The sequence below is a fragment of the Anser anser genome, assembly GCF_964211835.1.
Source record: "Anser anser genome assembly, chromosome: 2".
NCBI lineage: Eukaryota > Metazoa > Chordata > Aves > Anseriformes > Anatidae > Anser > Anser anser.
Genome location: NC_139721.1, coordinates 82,064,456 through 82,083,895, shown reverse-complemented (window position 1 = coordinate 82,083,895; position 19,440 = coordinate 82,064,456). Strand labels below are relative to the sequence as shown.

At 37.1% G+C, this 19,440-nt stretch overlaps 1 protein-coding gene across 2 annotated transcripts in view; it reads right to left on the bottom strand.

The window, feature by feature from the left end:
* LOC310893273 (uncharacterized protein) overlaps nucleotides 1-19,440 on the bottom strand; it is a 296,192-nt gene that overhangs the window by 29,785 nt on the left and 246,967 nt on the right. For both annotated transcript variants that reach the window (XR_014578859.1, XM_083821963.1), the window contains exon 7: nucleotides 1,680-1,828. Coding sequence is in view for 1 of the 2 variants with exons in the window: in XM_083821963.1 (XP_083678089.1) it covers nucleotides 1,680-1,828 (149 nt within the window). In the remaining variant the exon portion in view is untranslated. The remainder of the gene's footprint in view (nucleotides 1-1,679; nucleotides 1,829-19,440) is intronic.

Genomic DNA, 19,440 nt, shown 5'->3' with positions numbered 1-19,440 from the left:
GGTTTCCTGAGAAATGTTTTAGTAGTGACAAACTGCCATGTCCCACTAGAAAAGGAGAAACTTCACCTGAGGTATTTCTCACTGTCCACAGAGCAGTTCAGATCTCCAATTTCTAGCCAAGCTCGAAAGCAGGGCTGTTTGGAAGACCATCCTGCATTCTATAGGTCTGGTGTAGAGTGGGACAAAGCAGAGACACGAGGAACTCTGGGTTATCAGATTCTCAGTCTCTTTACTTACAATTGCATTTTTAATGTGAAAGCTTTTGCTCTATTATGCTGAAGCATCCCCCAAAAGCCATAAGTTTTTTGGTTTTTTTTTAATACTTTGCATGTCTGTCACCTTCCCCACTCCCTCAGATTAACGCAATACTGGACTCTACCACCAGGCGTGCAGGTACTGTTGCTGTAAGTACATTAGTCAGGGATTCATAAAGGAGGAAATATGATAACTGAGCAGGCCAGAGACAGCAAATGCAGGATGCTAACTTAATTTAAACAGTGTAAAACAACTCAAATTAAGTTTACAGGGCTACATAGGTTTAAACCAAAGATAAACAAGAATAACCCTGTAGACTGTGAAATACTGCCCACGGTAATATAATATAACAAAAATTAACATAATAGTCTGGGTGAAATTTAAGTGTCTGTAAACTGGCAAAGCTCTGCTTAAAATTGCTTTAACCCAATGAGGGAATGGTCTCCATTTTGAATTATTCATCCTGCACTGTCTTTCTATCCTTCTAGTCTCTGTTTGAGAACACACCCTGCAAAGACGCATGTGAGTAACTGCTGCTGGATAAAGCTTTCAGAAGAGACAGTGTTTCACCCTTTGCCCATAAGCACAGGAACACAGCATCAGACCTGTGTCGAGAGCACTCACCCTATCAACTTGCTTGCCCTTGATTTCTCATTGTTAGAGTTTCAGTAATCCTACGTAGGCTGACTGCTGACTTTTTTCCTTTTTTTTTTTTTTTTCCCTGGGATAAAAGTTATTTTCCTTTTAACTGCAAAGGGACTTACTGTGGAACTGTTCAAAAACAAACAAGCATAACATATAGACAGCAATATAGCACCTATATAGTACTGCATCTATATTGCATCCAAGACAGCGTCAAGATATTCCATATGAAGCCCTTAATAATCTTCAGCTGCCCAGATTTATGCAGACACAGCCAGAAAAGCATGTTTGTATTGGTCTGATCTTTGTGTCTAGGTCTACCCATAATGTCAATAGACTTAGGAACCATGCCACACTCCAGATTTCTCTTGTGGTTTCTTGTTTTTTACTCTACAGCATCACCAAAATATTAACATCAAGCCAAATGTAAGCTAAAAATACAGCAGTGCTTTTAAGACTTACTTTGCTAACCTTATCTTGGAAGTATGCAGGATGTGGGCTATATCACTGCTATTTAAAAGGCAAAAATGATACAGGGCCTTTCTGACTTCAGAAGGGTACAGTTTGTTCCACTGAAGGAGAAGTGAAGAAGAGGGAAAAAAAATAAAAATAATAAAAAAAAAGGATACAACATCTATGGGGGAAACTATCTACAAGCAAACTATCTTTGACTTCTCAAGGATTTTAAAATTTCACAGTTCTGTTTCGTGCTTCATGGGTTGTGCATCACGTAGTCCCACAGATCTTCAAAATTAAAGAGGCTCAGGAGCTGTTGTACTTACTTGGTTCCAGGCAGTTGCTGTTTACGATCAGGGCAGGCAGCTCCATCTGCTGCCTTCAAACAGGGCCTAGAAACTTCACACACTGAGTTTGGAGCTGTCTCTGATTCCCAGTCTATCATTTGACAGCAGGTTCCCTGTTCTTTCGAAACCTGGCAGAAGAAAAAAAAAAAAAAAAAAGAAAAAAAAAAGATGCAAAAATGCAAAATGCATTTATGCATTTCAGGTTAAAAGGTGGGATTGTATTGTGTGACTGAGCTGCTGCCTGTGGTGAGCTGGAGAACTTTTCATAAAAGTAAACCTTCTCCCTGCAAGCATTCCTTGGTCAAAAATGGCAAGTAGAAATACTGGAGGCTGCAGTTTGGAAAATTAAGTTGCACAGCTTGGCAATTAGTATTTCATAAGATAATTAGGTTTTAAATAATAGGGTGGAAGAGGATCAGGAGAAGGGACAAATAAAAGTTATCTTCCAAACAAACTGCCAGAGGCAGCAAATCAATCCAAAGTGCAATTATCCAGCAAAGACAAATCTACCCAAGAGATAATGGGAACGCCAGGCCTTTCTTTCCCCACTGTTTCTCTCACAGTTTCATTCTCTGTGAGTCTCTTACAGTTTTGTTTTACTTTCTGTTTTAGAAAATACATGACAGCGGAACATCCAGCTGCTTATGGAAAATTCAATAGCTTTTGTGATTTAAATCAATACGATGTAACAGGTGGTTGTTTTGCTATTCACATTTGAAAAATCATTGCAATTATAATTCCGCCATAATAAACTGTTCTTTACATTCACAGCTACTGAAAATTCTTGCTCAGTTGCCAATTTTCCTCACATCCCTGGTAGTACCAGGTCTCTGATAATCCTCTCCCACTCATACTAAAGTTTCTTGGCCTAACTTAAGACAGCCATTGCATCAGCTTTCTGGGAACTGTCATCACTGATTCTTGACGTCTTTGTTTGTGAATGTTTCAACTAGTTACAAAACCACAGTTTCATGGTTTACCTGGCTCACACAGTGCACTGACAAGTCAAGATTTAGCTTTCTGGTCATGTTTAAAGCTAGAGATAACCAGAAGCAAAAGGAATGACAAGAATTTTTCTAAGGAATTCACCAGTTTTCTCAAGTTAAAAAATATCTTGTTATTATTTTGGTTTACATTTTATTTCCTGTTTTATTGCCCAGCTGGAATTAACACTCAGGCCTTCCCATGACTTACAAATTAAGGATCTATAAGTTAAAAAATTACTTGGGGTGGCTGTAAACTGTGGTCCTATAATTAAGAACATTATATAATTTAGGTTGAGACAAATACCATGCAAACCTACCACATGCAACAAAATGTGCTTGGATGTTTTGGGCCCCTCGCTACAAGAAGGACATCGAGGTACTTGAGCAAGTCCAGAGAAGGGCAACGAAGCTGGTGAGGGGTCTGGAGAACAAGTCTTACGAGGAGCGGCTGAGGGAGCTGGGATTGTTCAGTCTGAAGAAGAGGAGGCTCAGGGGCGACCTCATCGCTCTCTACAGGTACCTTAAAGGAGGCTGTAAAGAGGTGGGGGTTGGTCTATTCTCCCACGTGCCTGGTGACAGGACGAGGGGGAATGGGCTGAAGTTGCGCCAGGGGAGGTTTAGGTTGGATGTTAGGAAGAACTTCTTTACTGAAAGGGTTGTTAGGCATTGGAATGGGCTGCCCAGGGAGGTGGTTGAGTCGCCATCCCTGGAGGTCTTTAAAAGATGTTTAGATGTAGAGCTTAGCGATATGGTTTAGTGGAGGACTTGTTAGTGTTAGGTCAGAGGTTGGACTCGGTGATCTTGGAGGTCTCTTCCAACCTAGATGATTCTGTGATTCTGTGATGTATCCTTCTGCTGTGCTGTGTGCATCCATTATATCATTTCAGACTAATATAAAAACAGGAATTGGTCTGATTGAAACACAAAAACCATATAAGAACGTGATTTTTTTTTTGTCTTTCTACCTTTCACATGTGGATTTCTAAATCATTTTGACTCATCCTGCATGTCAGAAATGTACGTCTGAACATTTTGAGGGGGTTTGGGGGAACTTTTTAAAAACAAATTACTGTAATTTATTTGTGACATGCTTTGGCAACCTCCAGCCCCAGTGTAGCCAATTCCCACTGTGTCTTTGAAAACAAAAAAAGGGATGAAAATAATGAAGAATAAAAACAAGCTATTGTTGAAGCCCCAGTATAGAATTTTCCAAAAGACAATCAGAGGCTTATTGTGCACACACAGTACAGTACTATTGCTACATGACATACTATTTTTTTCCTAGTACAGACTCTCAATAACAAGATGAAAGCTTCAACCTTCCTTATCTGTGAAGGGTGCAGTTGCGTGTAGATTGAGCATCCCCACGAGTACACACGACCTCAAATCACTGCAACAACCTGAAAAAATTAAGATACCCTGTTGGTATCAATAGGGTTGATACAAGCTCCAAGACTGGGGTAGGGTGATTGGCATCTTGTGAATTTTCTTTTTTTTTCCCTACTTAATTCATCTGCTTTATTTTGTATACTTTGTATGCAGCTTAGTTGAATAATTTTGTACTCTTCTATTTTTGAGTTCCAGAGTTTTATGAACACAAATTTCCCTCTTTAATTCAGTGTTGTACCAGATTCTACCAGTCAATACTAGGTGTCAGTATAACTAAAGGCAATTTGACCTAAAATGTAACATTGTAGTTTAGGACCAAGGTCTCTCTTAAACACAGCTACTTATTAAAAGAAAATATTGTTAGACTAAGCCAAACTGGTTTACAAATACCTTTAAATTCCTTCTTTTCAAAGAGCCATGCAGTTTATAAACATATACAGGGGTTAATTTTTAAACCTAGAGGTTAGAATAATTTTATGTACACAGAAGACTTACTTTCCTTCATAAACTAAACAAAGTGTTTCTTTATTTTATTTAACCTTCTACAATTTTTTCTGCTTTCTTTCAGTGAAGTGATTATTCATTTTGACCATGTTTATGCCACCATCAGGTACTATTTTTATCTCTGTAAGGCTTATTTTCAGCTTAACCTATGGGTATGGTGTTTGGTTATAAATCCTTCTATCCGGAGAGTCCAACAGTGTCTGAGTCCTAAATACTTATACTTATTTAAGCTTTCCTGTCCTCCCAGACTATATATATAAAAATAAATAAATGAATAAATAATAACTTTTTTTTTAAAAAGGATAATATATACTTCAGATGTAGGGCTGTTGTTAGGATTCATTAGTAATTATTTAAAGACAGGTACACCAATGATTTAGCACTAACCTATAACAATGTGTAACTTCAGAGTTTAGGTTTCACTGTGCATTTCCTATCAATGGGATAGCTAACAATGAACGGGTATCTCAGGCAAGATGTTCTCCAGCAAATGTGTGACCTTCTGGAAGTACATGACACCGCGTAATTACCTACAATTTCTTCACCTCCACAGCAAGACCTCTGCCATTGCTGCTGGAAGTAATCATACAGTGTATGCCTTAACATACAATCACACACCGAACATTAACTGGTTCATATGTCATTAGGCACAAACAATGTTTAAAAGAATACCCCAGTAGATATATGCACATAGGTCCTAATAAAAGACTTCACGGAGCACTAGACTGGGACAGACAGGCTTGTAAGTAGTGATCATGTAGTGTTTGGACAAGAAAATTTGTCAATTTGTCAAGAAAAAGAGGTCGAAAGTGTAATGGACATCAATCTGCACATCAGTGAGACTATTATAACCTGCAGCTGAAGTTCACTTATCCAAACAGTTGTGGTTAATAAATTTACAAATGAAGTAGATTAATTATTTCCAGTTGCTGTAACTGACCTTCCTGAGAACTAGCAGTTAATGAACGAAATGGATTAGCGAACAAGGTGCAGAGTGAAGACCTCCCAGACAGGTGAAGCAGCACACAGTTCTAACATTTTTAAGAACCACTGGAAGAAATGACAGCATTTCCATGAGCACTGCAGAATCTCATTCCACCTGGGCCTTGCCTTCCCTTGCCTTCCCTTTCCCTTTCCCTTTCTATTTCCCTTTCCCTTTCCCTTTCCCTTTCCCTTTCCCTTTCCCTTTCCCTTTCCCTTTCCCTTTCCCCTTCCCTTCCCTTCTCTTCCTCTCTCTCATATTTTTTTAAACAACCAAAATCCCACAGTCAACTGAAAATCCTGTATTCAAAGAATGGCAGAAGAACTTGGTAAGGTGTCGATTATAAAAGCTTTCACGGAGTCAGATATTCGTCCCCACTCTTCTCCTTATCCCCACACACCTCTGTAAGGGCATGTGTATTCTCTTTCTTATCCAGGTCCTTTATGAAGGGTTTTGCAGTTACGTTTATTTCATCTTTGCACACTTTTAAAATTAACTATTCCTTTTCCCATTAATATATCTGTTTCTTATTCTTCTCTTATGTCATTTGTGTGTTTTTTTTAGACCAAATATATTTTTCTTCTGACACTGGTTTAAGATTTTAGTTGTCTCAAACTTTTGTACAATGTCCTAGTAGTGTTTAAATTACTATAAATTGCTTGTCCATCCTAAGTCTGTAATATGTCCCAAGCTGCTAGAAAAAAAATCATAAAATCAAATTCTACCAAGCTTCACAAGTGGGAAACAAAGTATGAACTCTACTGATCATGTCTATATACATGAGTATTCATACAGTGGTTATTAAATTCCTGAAATCTTGTCCTAAAATAGATTGTGATCAGAATACGGTCTCCAGCTTGGTTTGTTGAAACAATTTTTTCCCTTTGCTTCATTTAAGATCCAGGTTTGGAACTTGGCGGAAATATTCCTTGGCAGGCCATTATTGATAATGCTGCCTTGAATGACATCTGGGATGAAACAACTCAGATTTGATTACCATATAGCATACTATTCTCAGAAGTGTGAGGGAATAGTGTACACTCTTGGACATGATAGGAATCCCAGCCACAGCTGAATCTCAAGTATCAACAAAAAATTATGCAGAATCAACTAAGCTGCTTATTTAAATGAAGTATCTTTAATCTAAAGATGTTCTTCCTGTGCTTAAAGGAAGAAATGTTCTGGTATTTGTATGTCATGGACTGCTTAAAAATAGAGATGTGTAGGCTGTCAAATATTCTCGTGACAAAGATCTGATCAAGTAATTATCTGCAACAGATTTTGGGTCCAGTTTCTGCTTCCCAGACCCTTTTAGAAATCACTGGAGGTTGATTTTGGCAGGTTGTCAGCAGCAAAACAAGAGAATGAGTTGGGAAACATTAATAAAAGTTGAAAACAATAGCTCCCGAAGAATTTGAATTGTCATTCACATGCATGCAAAGAGGATGCCAGATGAGAAAATAAGAAAATAGGCTGATGGGAGATAACAGAAGACCAGAAAGAGGCACAAGAAAGTTATATTCAAGAACCTGGTATGAAATTTAAACTGATGTCTTTTTTTTTTCTAAGCTCTTACCAGGTGGCATCTCTCACAAACCCAGAGAGGGAGTTCTTACACCCTGTATCCACACACACATACCTGCTGTGTTTAAACACACACAGTAGAACAGATCCCCATTTTTGTCTGCTTTAACTGGGAAAATCATTAGGTCCCAACCGAGAGAGGAGGGAGCCTGTAACAGTCACTCAGAAAAGAGAAAGTCGAAACAGTGAGGAATGCAGCTACAGCCATTACAACCAACTAACTTCTGCTTGTCTAGAAAGGGAGGAAATCCTGGTATCTCAGTGTCACAAACACTGCACCTTCCATTTCATCTGCTGCGTTACCACATGCAGAGGAAACATGCTCACAACCATGTGCAAATATGAGATTCTTAAAAGAGAAAACACATGCTTTGAAGAAGCTGTTTTCATTCTGCAAATTTTGAAGAGTTCTGACTTCCTTCACTGAAAGGTCAACAATAACAAAAAAATAACATCTTGCTTTTGCAGTTTTTCTCTTTCCTTATTTTTTCCTATTTACAACTAGCAAGGAAATAAGTAAACAAACAGATAAATAAAATAAAAGTTTTTTTTTTTTTAAAAAAAAAGAACCTGAATATCAGCAAAATGATTAAAAACAAACAAAAAAAAAAAATTAGTTTTTCTTCTTCTAAACAGCTTTTCTCTCAGTAAATGTTGCTCATCTTTACACATATCAACATCACTGCATAGCAGAAAAATACAGTAGAAATGAATATAAAATCATGGTCTCCCTGGTCGGGCAAAATTCTGAAAACTGTTCATAAATTATCACCAAATTCATATCTATAACTTTTTTACAGCTATAATAGTTTACATTTCAGTACAATATCTAAGCAAGCTAAATAAAATACACACATTTTATTTAAGTCTCAAGAAAAAATAAAAAACAACCAACCAACAACAACAAAAAAAACCATGCTCTAGCTACCAGAGCAGAGGATTTTCAGCCTAAAGTCACTTTTTGTCAGAGTAGCAAAAAATGCTCAGAAAGTTATCAAAGAGTCTGGAACTAAGGATTTCATGTAGAAGTACTAACAAAAATACCATTAGTCTACATAAAAATAGGTCTCCCATGCCTGAGGTGAATGGTTTAGTCAGAGAGCCTTTCTCCCACCAGAGCACCTCTCCTCGTTGGCTCCTCTGCCACTTGGAGGAGGAATTGATTGCCAATGCACACGAAGCTCCTGGACTGCTTATGTTCTGCTGTGCTGTCCCTCCAGCAGATATTGGGGTAGTTGAAGCTCCTCATAGAACCAGAGCTTGTGAATGTGAGGCTGCTCCTTTTTCGTTTATATTTCTAAATGTCATGCTTCAATGTTTATACTTGTGTTGATATTAACCAATTAATAACAGTTCAAAGTTACATGCTTCTGAGATAAACAGGCCACAAAATTTGAAAATAAAAAATTAAAACATTAAATATTAAATTCTTAGCATGCTGAATTTCAGGCTCTGAGTTTGTGGGCCAAGGAAACCATCCTTGAAAGGTTGCCTGCTTAACATTAGATGTACAGTTCTTATTTCTGCTGCTGAAATTGTAGAGCTGCCTTATTATTAAAAAATGCAGGCATACAGCAGTGTTTGCTCAAACTTTTGTTCAGGAAAGCACATCCTCTGTACTTTCACAAGACTTTGTACTACACTCTGAATGCATCTAAATGGAGGTCTTGATGATACTGCTATGTTTTGTGACCTAATTATCTCCAGGGGAAATAAATAAATAAAGCAAAGCACAAAGAACTGTTTTTCAAAACCAGACCTTAGAATCACCTTCTCTATTTTTTCCCTAAATAAGCACGCCACAAAAACATCACAGTATGCTAGATCAAATTTAATATTTTCTATGATCCTTCCCCTCATGTTTTCAGAGCAATTTTTCTGACTGATGGAAAATATGTAGTAATCAAGTTATCTTCATATATCTTTTTTTCTTTTTTTTTTTTCTTTACTGACTTTCAAAATAAAGGAGGAAAGATGAGGAAGCTCTTAACTTTTTAAAAATCTTTCTTGTAAATTTCCATTACCAATTGTAGAAATTATGAAGTAGCAAAAGAACGATGATATGAACAATAGCTGTAGCCTGCCTGAAATCATGAAGAAACATTTTGCCAAATTCCTGATGAGCAAAAGGATGTCTCCAGATGAGTCTTCTGCAGGACTTGATTCATTGTTGTACAGGTAGCTCCAAGATTATTCTATCTTCATGCCAGAAAATTCTGTTGTAATTACAAGGTTATTGTCTAGGTGTAATACAGATACTAGCAAGATGTAAACATCTTGGTTTCTTCTCTGAACTGTGGAATTTTCATCCATCATTTATTCTAAAATGGTACATACAACTACATTTCTGAGACTCTCTCTCTCTTGTCTGTAATAATCAAGTAGCTGAGTTCCACTTGTCTAAGTTGGAAAGGACAGATTTCACAGTCAGCTTCTCATAGAATCATAGAATGGCTTTGGCTGGAAGGCACCTTAAACATCATCTATTTCCACCCCCCTGCCACGAACAGGAGACCTATCTTTAATGTCAGGCAGAGAGAAAAAGTTAACAAAACTTAGTATCTAGCACTAGACTCAATTCTACAGAATGTAAAGCAGTAATACTAAAAATCACTTTAAAAGGCAGGTAATCAGAAAGTTATCACACAAGCAGGTGAGCAGGTGCTTAAACAAGACACTAGGTAAAAGTCTGTAATCATACCAGCAACATCTGAACAAGCTCTAAGTTTCTCTTAACTCTTATCAAGAAAAAATTGTATATACTACACTGACTTAAATGGAATTAGTTCCAGGCAGTGGAATGTATCCAATGACATTAGTATATTAACAATACTTCAAAAGAACATTTTTAAGACCATTTTTCTAAGAATTGTAAAAAATTTTGTTTACTCCTTTTATTAACAATAATCTTTTGAAGTCTTGTCCTCTGCTTATATTAAACAACATTCATTTTTAAATAAGAAATACAGGGTATTTAATTTGAAAAGTTTATAACAAAGACTAACTAATCTTGGAATACTGAGCATAAAAGGATCATTTTTGATTATGTAAACCCTGCTATTGTTTCTTCAAGTGCAGAGAGAGCCAAAAAATAAGTAACTACAAAAGAAAGAGTTGTAAGGATAAAGTTTAGTTTTCTTCTCAGGGTGCCTGAATTGAATATGATGCTAGTTAAAAAATAAAAAATAAAAAATCAACATTGCCAGGTTGGCTCCGCTTAAGGAAAAAGCAAAATATCCAGTACTATGAGTGAAGATGGGTGTCCCGTTTCTGCAGCCACCAAAGTCCCCTGCTGTTACTCACCAGCAGGGACACACTTGCTACCTGGTGTAACAGTCTGTGTAGCCTACATACGCAAGACACTCCATTAATTTCTATTAATTAACCAGGGCAAACAAATTGGTGGATTGATCAGCTTGGGACTCTCGGCATTTATGTAGATATGGTGGTACATTCACTGTATCACTCTGATCTGGGAACACTTGAATAGGAATAAAAATGGCACCTCTATACATGAACATAATTCTTGCATAGTGGAGAGGATGTGCTGAATTCCTAGAAAATACATTGACAGAAAAACAGGAGCTTCTTATCTTTATATCTAGCACGGCATGTTGGGTACAATGACTGAAAAATAAATTGTACAATAAATTGATGCACACATTAGATAAAGGTTATTTTATGAAAATACAAAAATCTATAGAAAATGAGAACTTCAGAAAGCTGAGAAAGACAGCGAATTGTAGAGGGAGATCTCCAGACTGCATTCACTATAGGTAAAGACATATTTTTTCACTTGACAGTGAAATTAATTAAGGCACATATTTCTTCCCTATATCATCAGATTTACAGGCATGTCCAGGCAGCATGGATCATGTAGTCTGTGAATAGCCTTCACAGCTGGATTTTGGTAACAAAACATTCAGGTGAATAACGTGACTCATAAAATATGTGAGTAATATATACCATGTATCAGTTCTGGGTAGGAGAGAAACCATTTTCAATTATTGATAAAGACATGTTCTCATTCATTTTCATATATTTTCCTGTGTATGTAATCATACAAACCAGCATGCTTGTCATATAATATTTAAATTAAAAAATATAGCGGAAAAGGATATCTGCTAATATGATTTGTAATAAAATTTGTTAGAAAGCAGCTATGGTAGAGAGTAAAGGAACATTAAAATTTTAATCTTGTTGTTAATAACATCAAATTTAATTAAGTTATAGCCTGGGAATAACCAGGATGGCCATCTTAGATCACAGAACCAACTGAAGTTCATAAAACTCTAAAATCAGTGTACTTGGGAAAAGTTTACTTCATGGCTTCTCTTTCAACTGCTTTTTTTTTTTTTTCCTTAATAACAGCCATTTTGATGGCTGAAACTCTCCCTTTGAATATTTCTTCCCTTCCATTCTCTTCCCTTTCCCTTCCTCCCCCTCCTTTACAGTGATATCAAATACCTCATTCAGTTTTGATAAGGAAAAAATGGTATTCAGAAAAGGTAGAAAGGAATCAAAAATTTTTTTTTTAAAAAAGGCAGAATTAAGAAATATTTCATATTGTCTTGTTTAATTTAATAAATATAATTACATAACTTTTTTTTTATCTTTTTTAAAGTTATTTTAAAATGTTGCCACCAGTTCCCATATTAAATCTGTGCCTAAATACGGCAATTCATGTAGCATCACACTTACGCTATGCCCACAGACTCTATTTCGTTTTGCCACCATGTCAGCAACTGTAAATTGCAACAAGTAACAGTGTAGACAACTGAAGCATTTGGGGATTGATTAGAACTACTCATGCAAGGTCTAGATAACTCATGGTTCAAAACATCATTTCCCCTTAATTTCTGAACACTTGGTTGCTTTTCCTGCACTCTGTCCTCACTGTGCTGATGTTGGCAGTAATGGCTAAAAATATAATAATAATAATAATAAGGAAATTATAAATAATGCCGGAGAAGCCCCTTCTTTAAATACAAGTTTTGAGGAATCCTAATAGGATTGCATAGCCATTTTTCTTCTCTGATTTGCTGTGTTCGTGTAGTTCCTATGTTTACACTGCAAGCTAGAGCAATCAAGTGCCAAAAGGAAGGATTCTGTAAATCTTTTAACACAGATAAAAAGCAGCATGTTATTTATAGAGATGAAGAAAACCTGCTCTGCCCTTTTCCATATTGAATTGTGAGATACACCAACACAACAAGCTCTGCTCTTGTGTAGTACCTTTCTCACAGTATTTCACCACATGTATTTTTACTTTTGGGATGGGTTCCTCGCTGGTTCTTGCTGACCCCTGCCATTCCCTGGATCCATCTAGAGCTCAAGCACAGCAAATCATGTACCACTTGCCAGGGCAAAATGGATCTGAAAAAGACAAACCCACCTAAGGATAGCTGTGAGGGTGACCAGCCAGGAGGTAGTTTTTTTGTAATGCTGGCACCAGTCTTCTCTTTCCCAATTGCAGCGTATCTTTAAAGTCATATTTGGAAATCAATACAAAATTCCAGTGGGAGAAACATCACTCTCCCTGTGCTCATCACCCAGATTTTGAAACCTCTGATATTGTTTATTGCATAACAGCAACCATAAAAAGGTTATCGTACTTGCCAAACAATTATTTTGTATTTATAAATAGTGCCTTTTATCAGCATCCAGAAGAGGACACTAATTTGCATATTTCCCCATGTTTTATGGGAATGTTAGTTTAACTGCTTTAAAGGCACATTCATCAAGTCATTCCTTTAGCTCTGGTATGGCTCACAGCTGCATGATATAATAACTAGTCAACCTGGGGTAAAGGGTTACCATAACTTAGGATCACATTTTGGGCAATCAGCTCATCCATCCCTTCCAGCATTTATGCGTATACTTAAACCTGTCACATGGGGAGAACATTGCCACATTTCAGCAAAAGTTTATTAACTACTATTCTTCAGTTTAAATTAAAATACGGACTCACTCAAGGTTCTTTCCTCACACTTTGGAAGATGTAACTTCCTACAGTCAGGCTTGTTTATGGGCCTTACCATGCCAACTTCTAATAACACTGCTTATGTTTGCTATGTTCGCAGCCACTTTTAATGTTCTATTTTAAATACTAAATGCAGGTGTTTAGTTCATTTGAAAATTAAACACAAGGGATATAGGGTAATGACAAATGAAATTGTATCAAATTGAAGAGATATCTAGTCAGCACAAAAGGAATTAAGGTTTAACCCTGCATTATTTAATTAACAGTCCACAGGAGGGGTTAATAGATGTTAATAATATTATGAGCTATTAAGATGAAGCAATCTGTCCTGTTATCCAGAAGGAGGACTGGAAGACAGAAAGCTCAATATTATCCTCCTGGCCTTGACAGAGGACCCGAGTGCATTTTTAAGCAGAGCCTTTTCATCCCATCTTCTGAACTGCCCAGTCACTCAGATAACTGTGTTTTGGGGTTGGGGTCCAACCAAATTTTTCACTGGCTTTCTCTGAGGCCCTGAACATCCACCACAACAGATGTTCCAGCAGACTCAGCTACCCTGAGCTCACAGAAGTTGTACTGAGAAACAGCTTCTGTCTTGCACACAGTGTCACTGCAAGACGATGCAGCCAACAGGATCATCTCCTCTTCGCCACAGGGAATGAGGGTATCCAGGGCTCCTGCTGAAAACAGGTCACCTACACCAGCTGTGCACACCACCGGTGAAAAGTCACTGAGCAAGTTGGAAAGAGCATGTTTAGCTGTGTTTCCTTTGGATTATTAATGTAGCTGTGCTAAGATATTAATAACATTTCATCACTGGTGGTCCCAAACTGCTGTGCTAGAAAGGTCAACTACATAAAGAATTAATAGCAAAGAGCAACAAAACCTACACTCAACTCAATGAACCAATCAGAAATCGCAATGCTCCAAGCAAATAAATATCAACTAATTTTAAATGACAGGCATAAACATATTAATTGGGTTGTATTTGTTTTAATATTTTTCTTTAATTGCAGAACTGCATTGTTAGATTTTTTTTCTGCTCATATTTTCCTTGATATTTGAAGATTTCTAAAGAGATTTAAAACTGCAAAGGACATTATGGTTCAGAATGATTTTCTAAATGATTTAGATGTCCTCTTCCTGTTCATTTCAACAAATAGTGTTATCAAAATCACCCTGATATCTCTGATAAACTCAGGTTTTGAAACGTTGTTTTCATAATACCTCAAGAACAGAGTGCATCTACACTGATGTTTTAGTTCAGATCAGGAGTGCACTTTTGAAGCAAATGGCTCCATCATTGCCATATACCACATTTTGTTTCACACCGTGTAGTGGTCCAAGAGTAAATGAATAATTTTGGATGAAACTGAACTAGAAGATAATCACCAGGAGCGTAACTAACCTGGTCCACATTCTAATCGTCATTTAGTCAACAGGGCCAGACTAGGTCTAGTCTGCAATAACCTTCCGTCCCCCAAAACATGTGTAACGTGGACCTTGAAATCTCACCATTAGTAAGTCCATTTCAGAAATCCAATCTTATTGTGCATCAGTACATGCTAACACAGACAGACCATGACAAATCAGCCTGTTCCCTTGGTCCATAATTTATGAACTGTGTTATTCATAAAGATGCAGTTCAAGACCGCTAGAACAGGAAAGCATTTGTTGATGCTGTACAAAGGAGGGAAAAAAAAAAAAAGAGAGAGAGCAAAGGGAGAAAAATGATGTTTAGAACAACTTCAGGAGCTAAGTAGCAGCTAATAAAATTTTGTCTTCCTCAAATTTCATTAACACAAAATGGCAAGTTCCCCCACATAGTAACCAAGTACGTTATATTTGCAAAAACAGCTGCTGCACAAACTTAAGTCCATTGTTTAAGCTGCCCACACATCTGAAAACCCTCTCACTAACATACTACTGTCAAAGAAAGTTGCCTGGCTAGCACTGATTTCAAGCAGACCCTCTACAACAAAGCCACATTACCAGTTCCTAAACCCACATAACCCACATAATTCTGTGGAGGTCTTTTTTTTTTTTTTTTTTTTTGTCTTCTGTGTGCAGTGCACAAATGCATTCAAATACAGAACAGCACAAAGGAGGTCCAATCCTTTCAGATAGTTTTTGAGTTCAGTGTATTTTTAAAAGTGCAATGTCTTGTCAGGTTATTCTGCATTAGCTTTATTATTAGACAAGATTTAAATGGCATGTTTACTTAAAATACAGATTTGCAGTAATAGAACAAAGCTACAAACAGTTTAAATGAAAAATAAATTATTAAGGCTGCTGCTAACAATTCATCTTTGCAAGCTTTTGAGGTTCACTAATTAGCCTCGAAAATCTGTCCCTGAGCTGGCACACTCAGGAGAAGTCTCAGAGCTCTATTTTAGCTTTCTGCTATTGTTGACTGCAAATATTAGAGACATGGAATAGTCACATAGCCCAGGACGGGTGGGGTCTCCTTGCATCTCAGTTTCTCTTTGGCTGCATTTTCTCTGCTATGACTGGGCAATGGAAGACCTCATGGTAATGTAGGGGATTAAGACATCTCCTTCCTCTGTCAGTCTCAGAATATCTTGATTAACATTTCAATCACATCTCTTAATTAGCACATTCCCAGCATAAGCTTCAGCTGCTTTCCTCTTTCAGAAGGTTCTAAAGATACATAGATAAAATTGCACATTTCATACAGCATATTATAGGGAATATTAAGTACAGTGTTCTTCACACTGAACTCATTGCTGTTTGCTCTCCATGAACACTATATAAAGAAGACAATATTACTGTAAAAGGTGACTTTTGGAATGGAGTGCTTACACTAAGTAACATCCTCTTCCCTGAAAATATACCTTTTACTTAAGGATATAATCATAGGGAATATATATACTCATGAACTAAATGGTGCACTTAGAAATTTCATTGTTTGTAGTCTAACTATCTTGAGTAGCCACTGGCACAGTTTTTGCCTAGCAAATGAGTCTTTTCCCAAACATTTCTTGGGTACAAACTGGGAATCAGCACAAAGCCAGAATTGTTCTCCACTTGTGTCCCCAGTTGGTAGTTTAGTTTTTAGCAGCCTGCCTGGAAGACGAGAGTATTCAGCAATATGAAGGGCTCCAGGCTGTGCCAGCTAACTCCCGAACAAGAAAGCGAGACCTGGCACTGTTCAGTTTACTAGCGCAGATGTAGCCACAACATCCCAGCATTTCTTTAGCCCAAATGAGGCCAGCAGATGACTCAGGAATTTATCTGAACATCATCCTTCGAATGACTAAGAAGCTTTCGACCCAGGAGGCTATTTCTTTGGTTTACACTGTGAACTCTGACACTGATTTGTTATCTTAGTTTCCTTTGTGAGAAGAGGCTGTTGAAAGAGATGCTCACACTAGGTACACTTCTATCATCTCTTGGAACTAACCTCAGATGCACTTGGAGCAGCAGGTGAACTTGAAGCATCTAATACTGGATGAAGATTGCCTTTTTTTTTTTTGGGGGGGGGGGGAGGGGAAGAAAGCTTTTCAACACCATAGCACCTTGCAGTAACAAACAGCTTCTCAAGCAACAAAACCCTGGAGATAATATTCTGGGAAGACCTAAAAGTTGTCTTCAGGCAGTTTACAGGATGTTTGCTACAGAAAGACACTTAATTCTGGGATATTGATCTGGAAGTTATAGAAGACAATTTCTAATCACAAAATGAACAACTTAAAAAAACAGCACCACAAAAAGAGTATATAAAGAAGGAAAATGACACTGGAAGGTAATCTGAAAGATTGATTTTGTTCTTATATCTTTAAATATTTCTGCAAAGAGTTGACTGTATAATTATTATATATAATTATATTATACATTAAAATTAATATATTTCCATATACAATTATATTTATGTAATTACATATTTATAATGTTAATATCAGGAGGATTTGTGATGTGCAGCTAAATCCCTGTGAAAAACTCTAAAAATACTGGACTAGCCTCTTTACCTTTCTTATTGCCAAATGACTGGACATTAAATAGGAGGCAAACTTCCCTTCTCAACCTGCCTCTCTCAAAAATTAGATGAAAAAAAAATATCTTAAAATGCTAAGAAATTAATGTATTTTATTTTAGTGCATGTAACCTTTCCTCTTACTTTAGTTTCCTGGTTCTGCATTTGTGATTTAAATGCATTCCAGTAGAAAATGTGTGATTATCACAAAAGATCTGTGTGGAAAGGAGGCTTAGAACCAAAATTATGACCATTCCTTGCTAGGACATGTCGAATGCTGGAGGTAGAGGCCCAGCTACATGCAGATACGGGCTTGGCAGAGCAGACATGAGAAGAGCATAGCTGTTGCAAAAAGCGAGTAGGAACAGCGAAAAAACAAGCTATATAAAGTGGTGAAAAAGCAGTAAATGTACCATAAAAGAAGCAGAAGCAGAATCCTGTCCATGAACAGATGCTGAAACAGAAATGAACTTTGCTGCAAAGGCAAACAATGACAAAAGTGCAGTCCTGTGGACATAAGGGCAGAAATCCAAATGAAATCAGCATCTCATTCTGATCCACCCACTGTGCCTCCAAAGCACCCATCAAGGGGCAGTGCCCATCTGACTTTGTTTATAGCTTATCACAATGGGGTTGAAATCCAAACGCTGAAGCTTCATAATACGTTTGGACTTCAATATCCACAATCTCAGCTGCTGCATTTTGGTGTGTATTGCTTCCCCCGGTGACTATGTACATTCATATATATACACATACCTACTTGTTCACCAAAGAAATCAAAAGGACTAGATTCCATCCATCTCAAGAAATGCCTGCCATTCTCTAGCCTTTCAAAATGCATAATGCTGTATTTTCATAAGATACAAGATAGAACTCTAGTCCTGTTAAAATAATTAACAGAACTCCTATCGGCTTCAGAGGTATTATAGTCTGTCTTCATGTATCTCTCAGGCTCTCTGAAAATCTCTCAAAACAACCACCTTTTGCTTAGGGTTTTTTTTACCTCCTTCTTATTTGTTTGTTTTTGCCTTGTGATTAAAGCTGATCAACTAGTTTTCAGATAGAATAGTTTTCCATTCAAAAATGCTGGTTCAATCGCATCTTTTTTTTCCTGTAAAACATAGATAAAAAATTATTCAAGATTTTTGAAATACTTCATTTTGATAAGGTCAAAGTACCTTGTTTCAGTGACTGTTTTGATTTATGATTTTATGAACATTTATCACATCCAACAAAAATCTTATTAATCTTTAGCCAATAATAGAAAAGTCAGAGCAAGCCATAAAGAAATGCTTTACTCTTAATAAAATTAAGCAATTCATGGGACTCCTTACATATTTCTGAGGGAAATCATTTGGAAATGTCATCTTGTAAGAAACTGCATATTTTTGCCCCAATTTGAGAAGAAAGCCATTTCTGAACTAGAAAGAAAATTAGGAATTCCAGGTAGCTCAGCCCCTCACTTCAAACTCCCATGACTTCAGGAGAACCAAGAATTCATTTCACATTATTTGGAGTTCAATGCACTGTCTGTGGTTTATACAGGATGTTCTTTTCTAGTCAGGATCCATAACGAAGAGTTGCTTTCCTTGTTAGCAGTTAGAGCAATTTTTTCCCTTACAGCCGTATACAAGTCCAGTACTGACCTTCAGATTTGCCAAAGCAAAACACCTGTCTGAAGAGAAGCTACCAATGTATTCTGAAGAAAATTTAGAAAGGCAGTGGTGGAGGTAAAGACAGAGAATTAAAAAAAAAAAAAAAAAAAAAGGTCGTCTTTGCCCTCTAAACATTTCCAGAGCCCTGCAACTGGAGTACACAAGAAGAGCATGTCCCTCCAGACTTGTGGAGCTACTTTCACTGTCTAATCCTGTCTCGTCCTGTGTCTAATCCTAAACTGTCTAATCTTCACATCTGGAAGCTGAAACAGGGTGACTGAAGTGCAAAACTCAGACTTTTGTAGTCCAACTTGGAGACTCCTAATACCGTGTCCTGAGTACAAATTATCCCACTTGCAGGAGAATTAGTTTCCATGGGTAAATACATATTTCCTTCACCTGTGGGTGCTTTCTTTCCCAGAAGAAGGAAATTCTTCATTATTGCACTAAAATTTGTTAACATATTTGCTGTTTAGTGTCTTTTTTTAACATCAGGGAAACCCTCCCAGCATGTGCAAGCATACCTACTCTTGGATTTTAGCAAAGGATATGGAATGGTGCTCTGCTACTTACCTTTCTGGTTATCCTCTTTCTCTATGCTGTCTGTATACAAATTTGAGTTTAGTTCAAGAAAACACAATGCTTTTTTTAGCGGAGATGGGA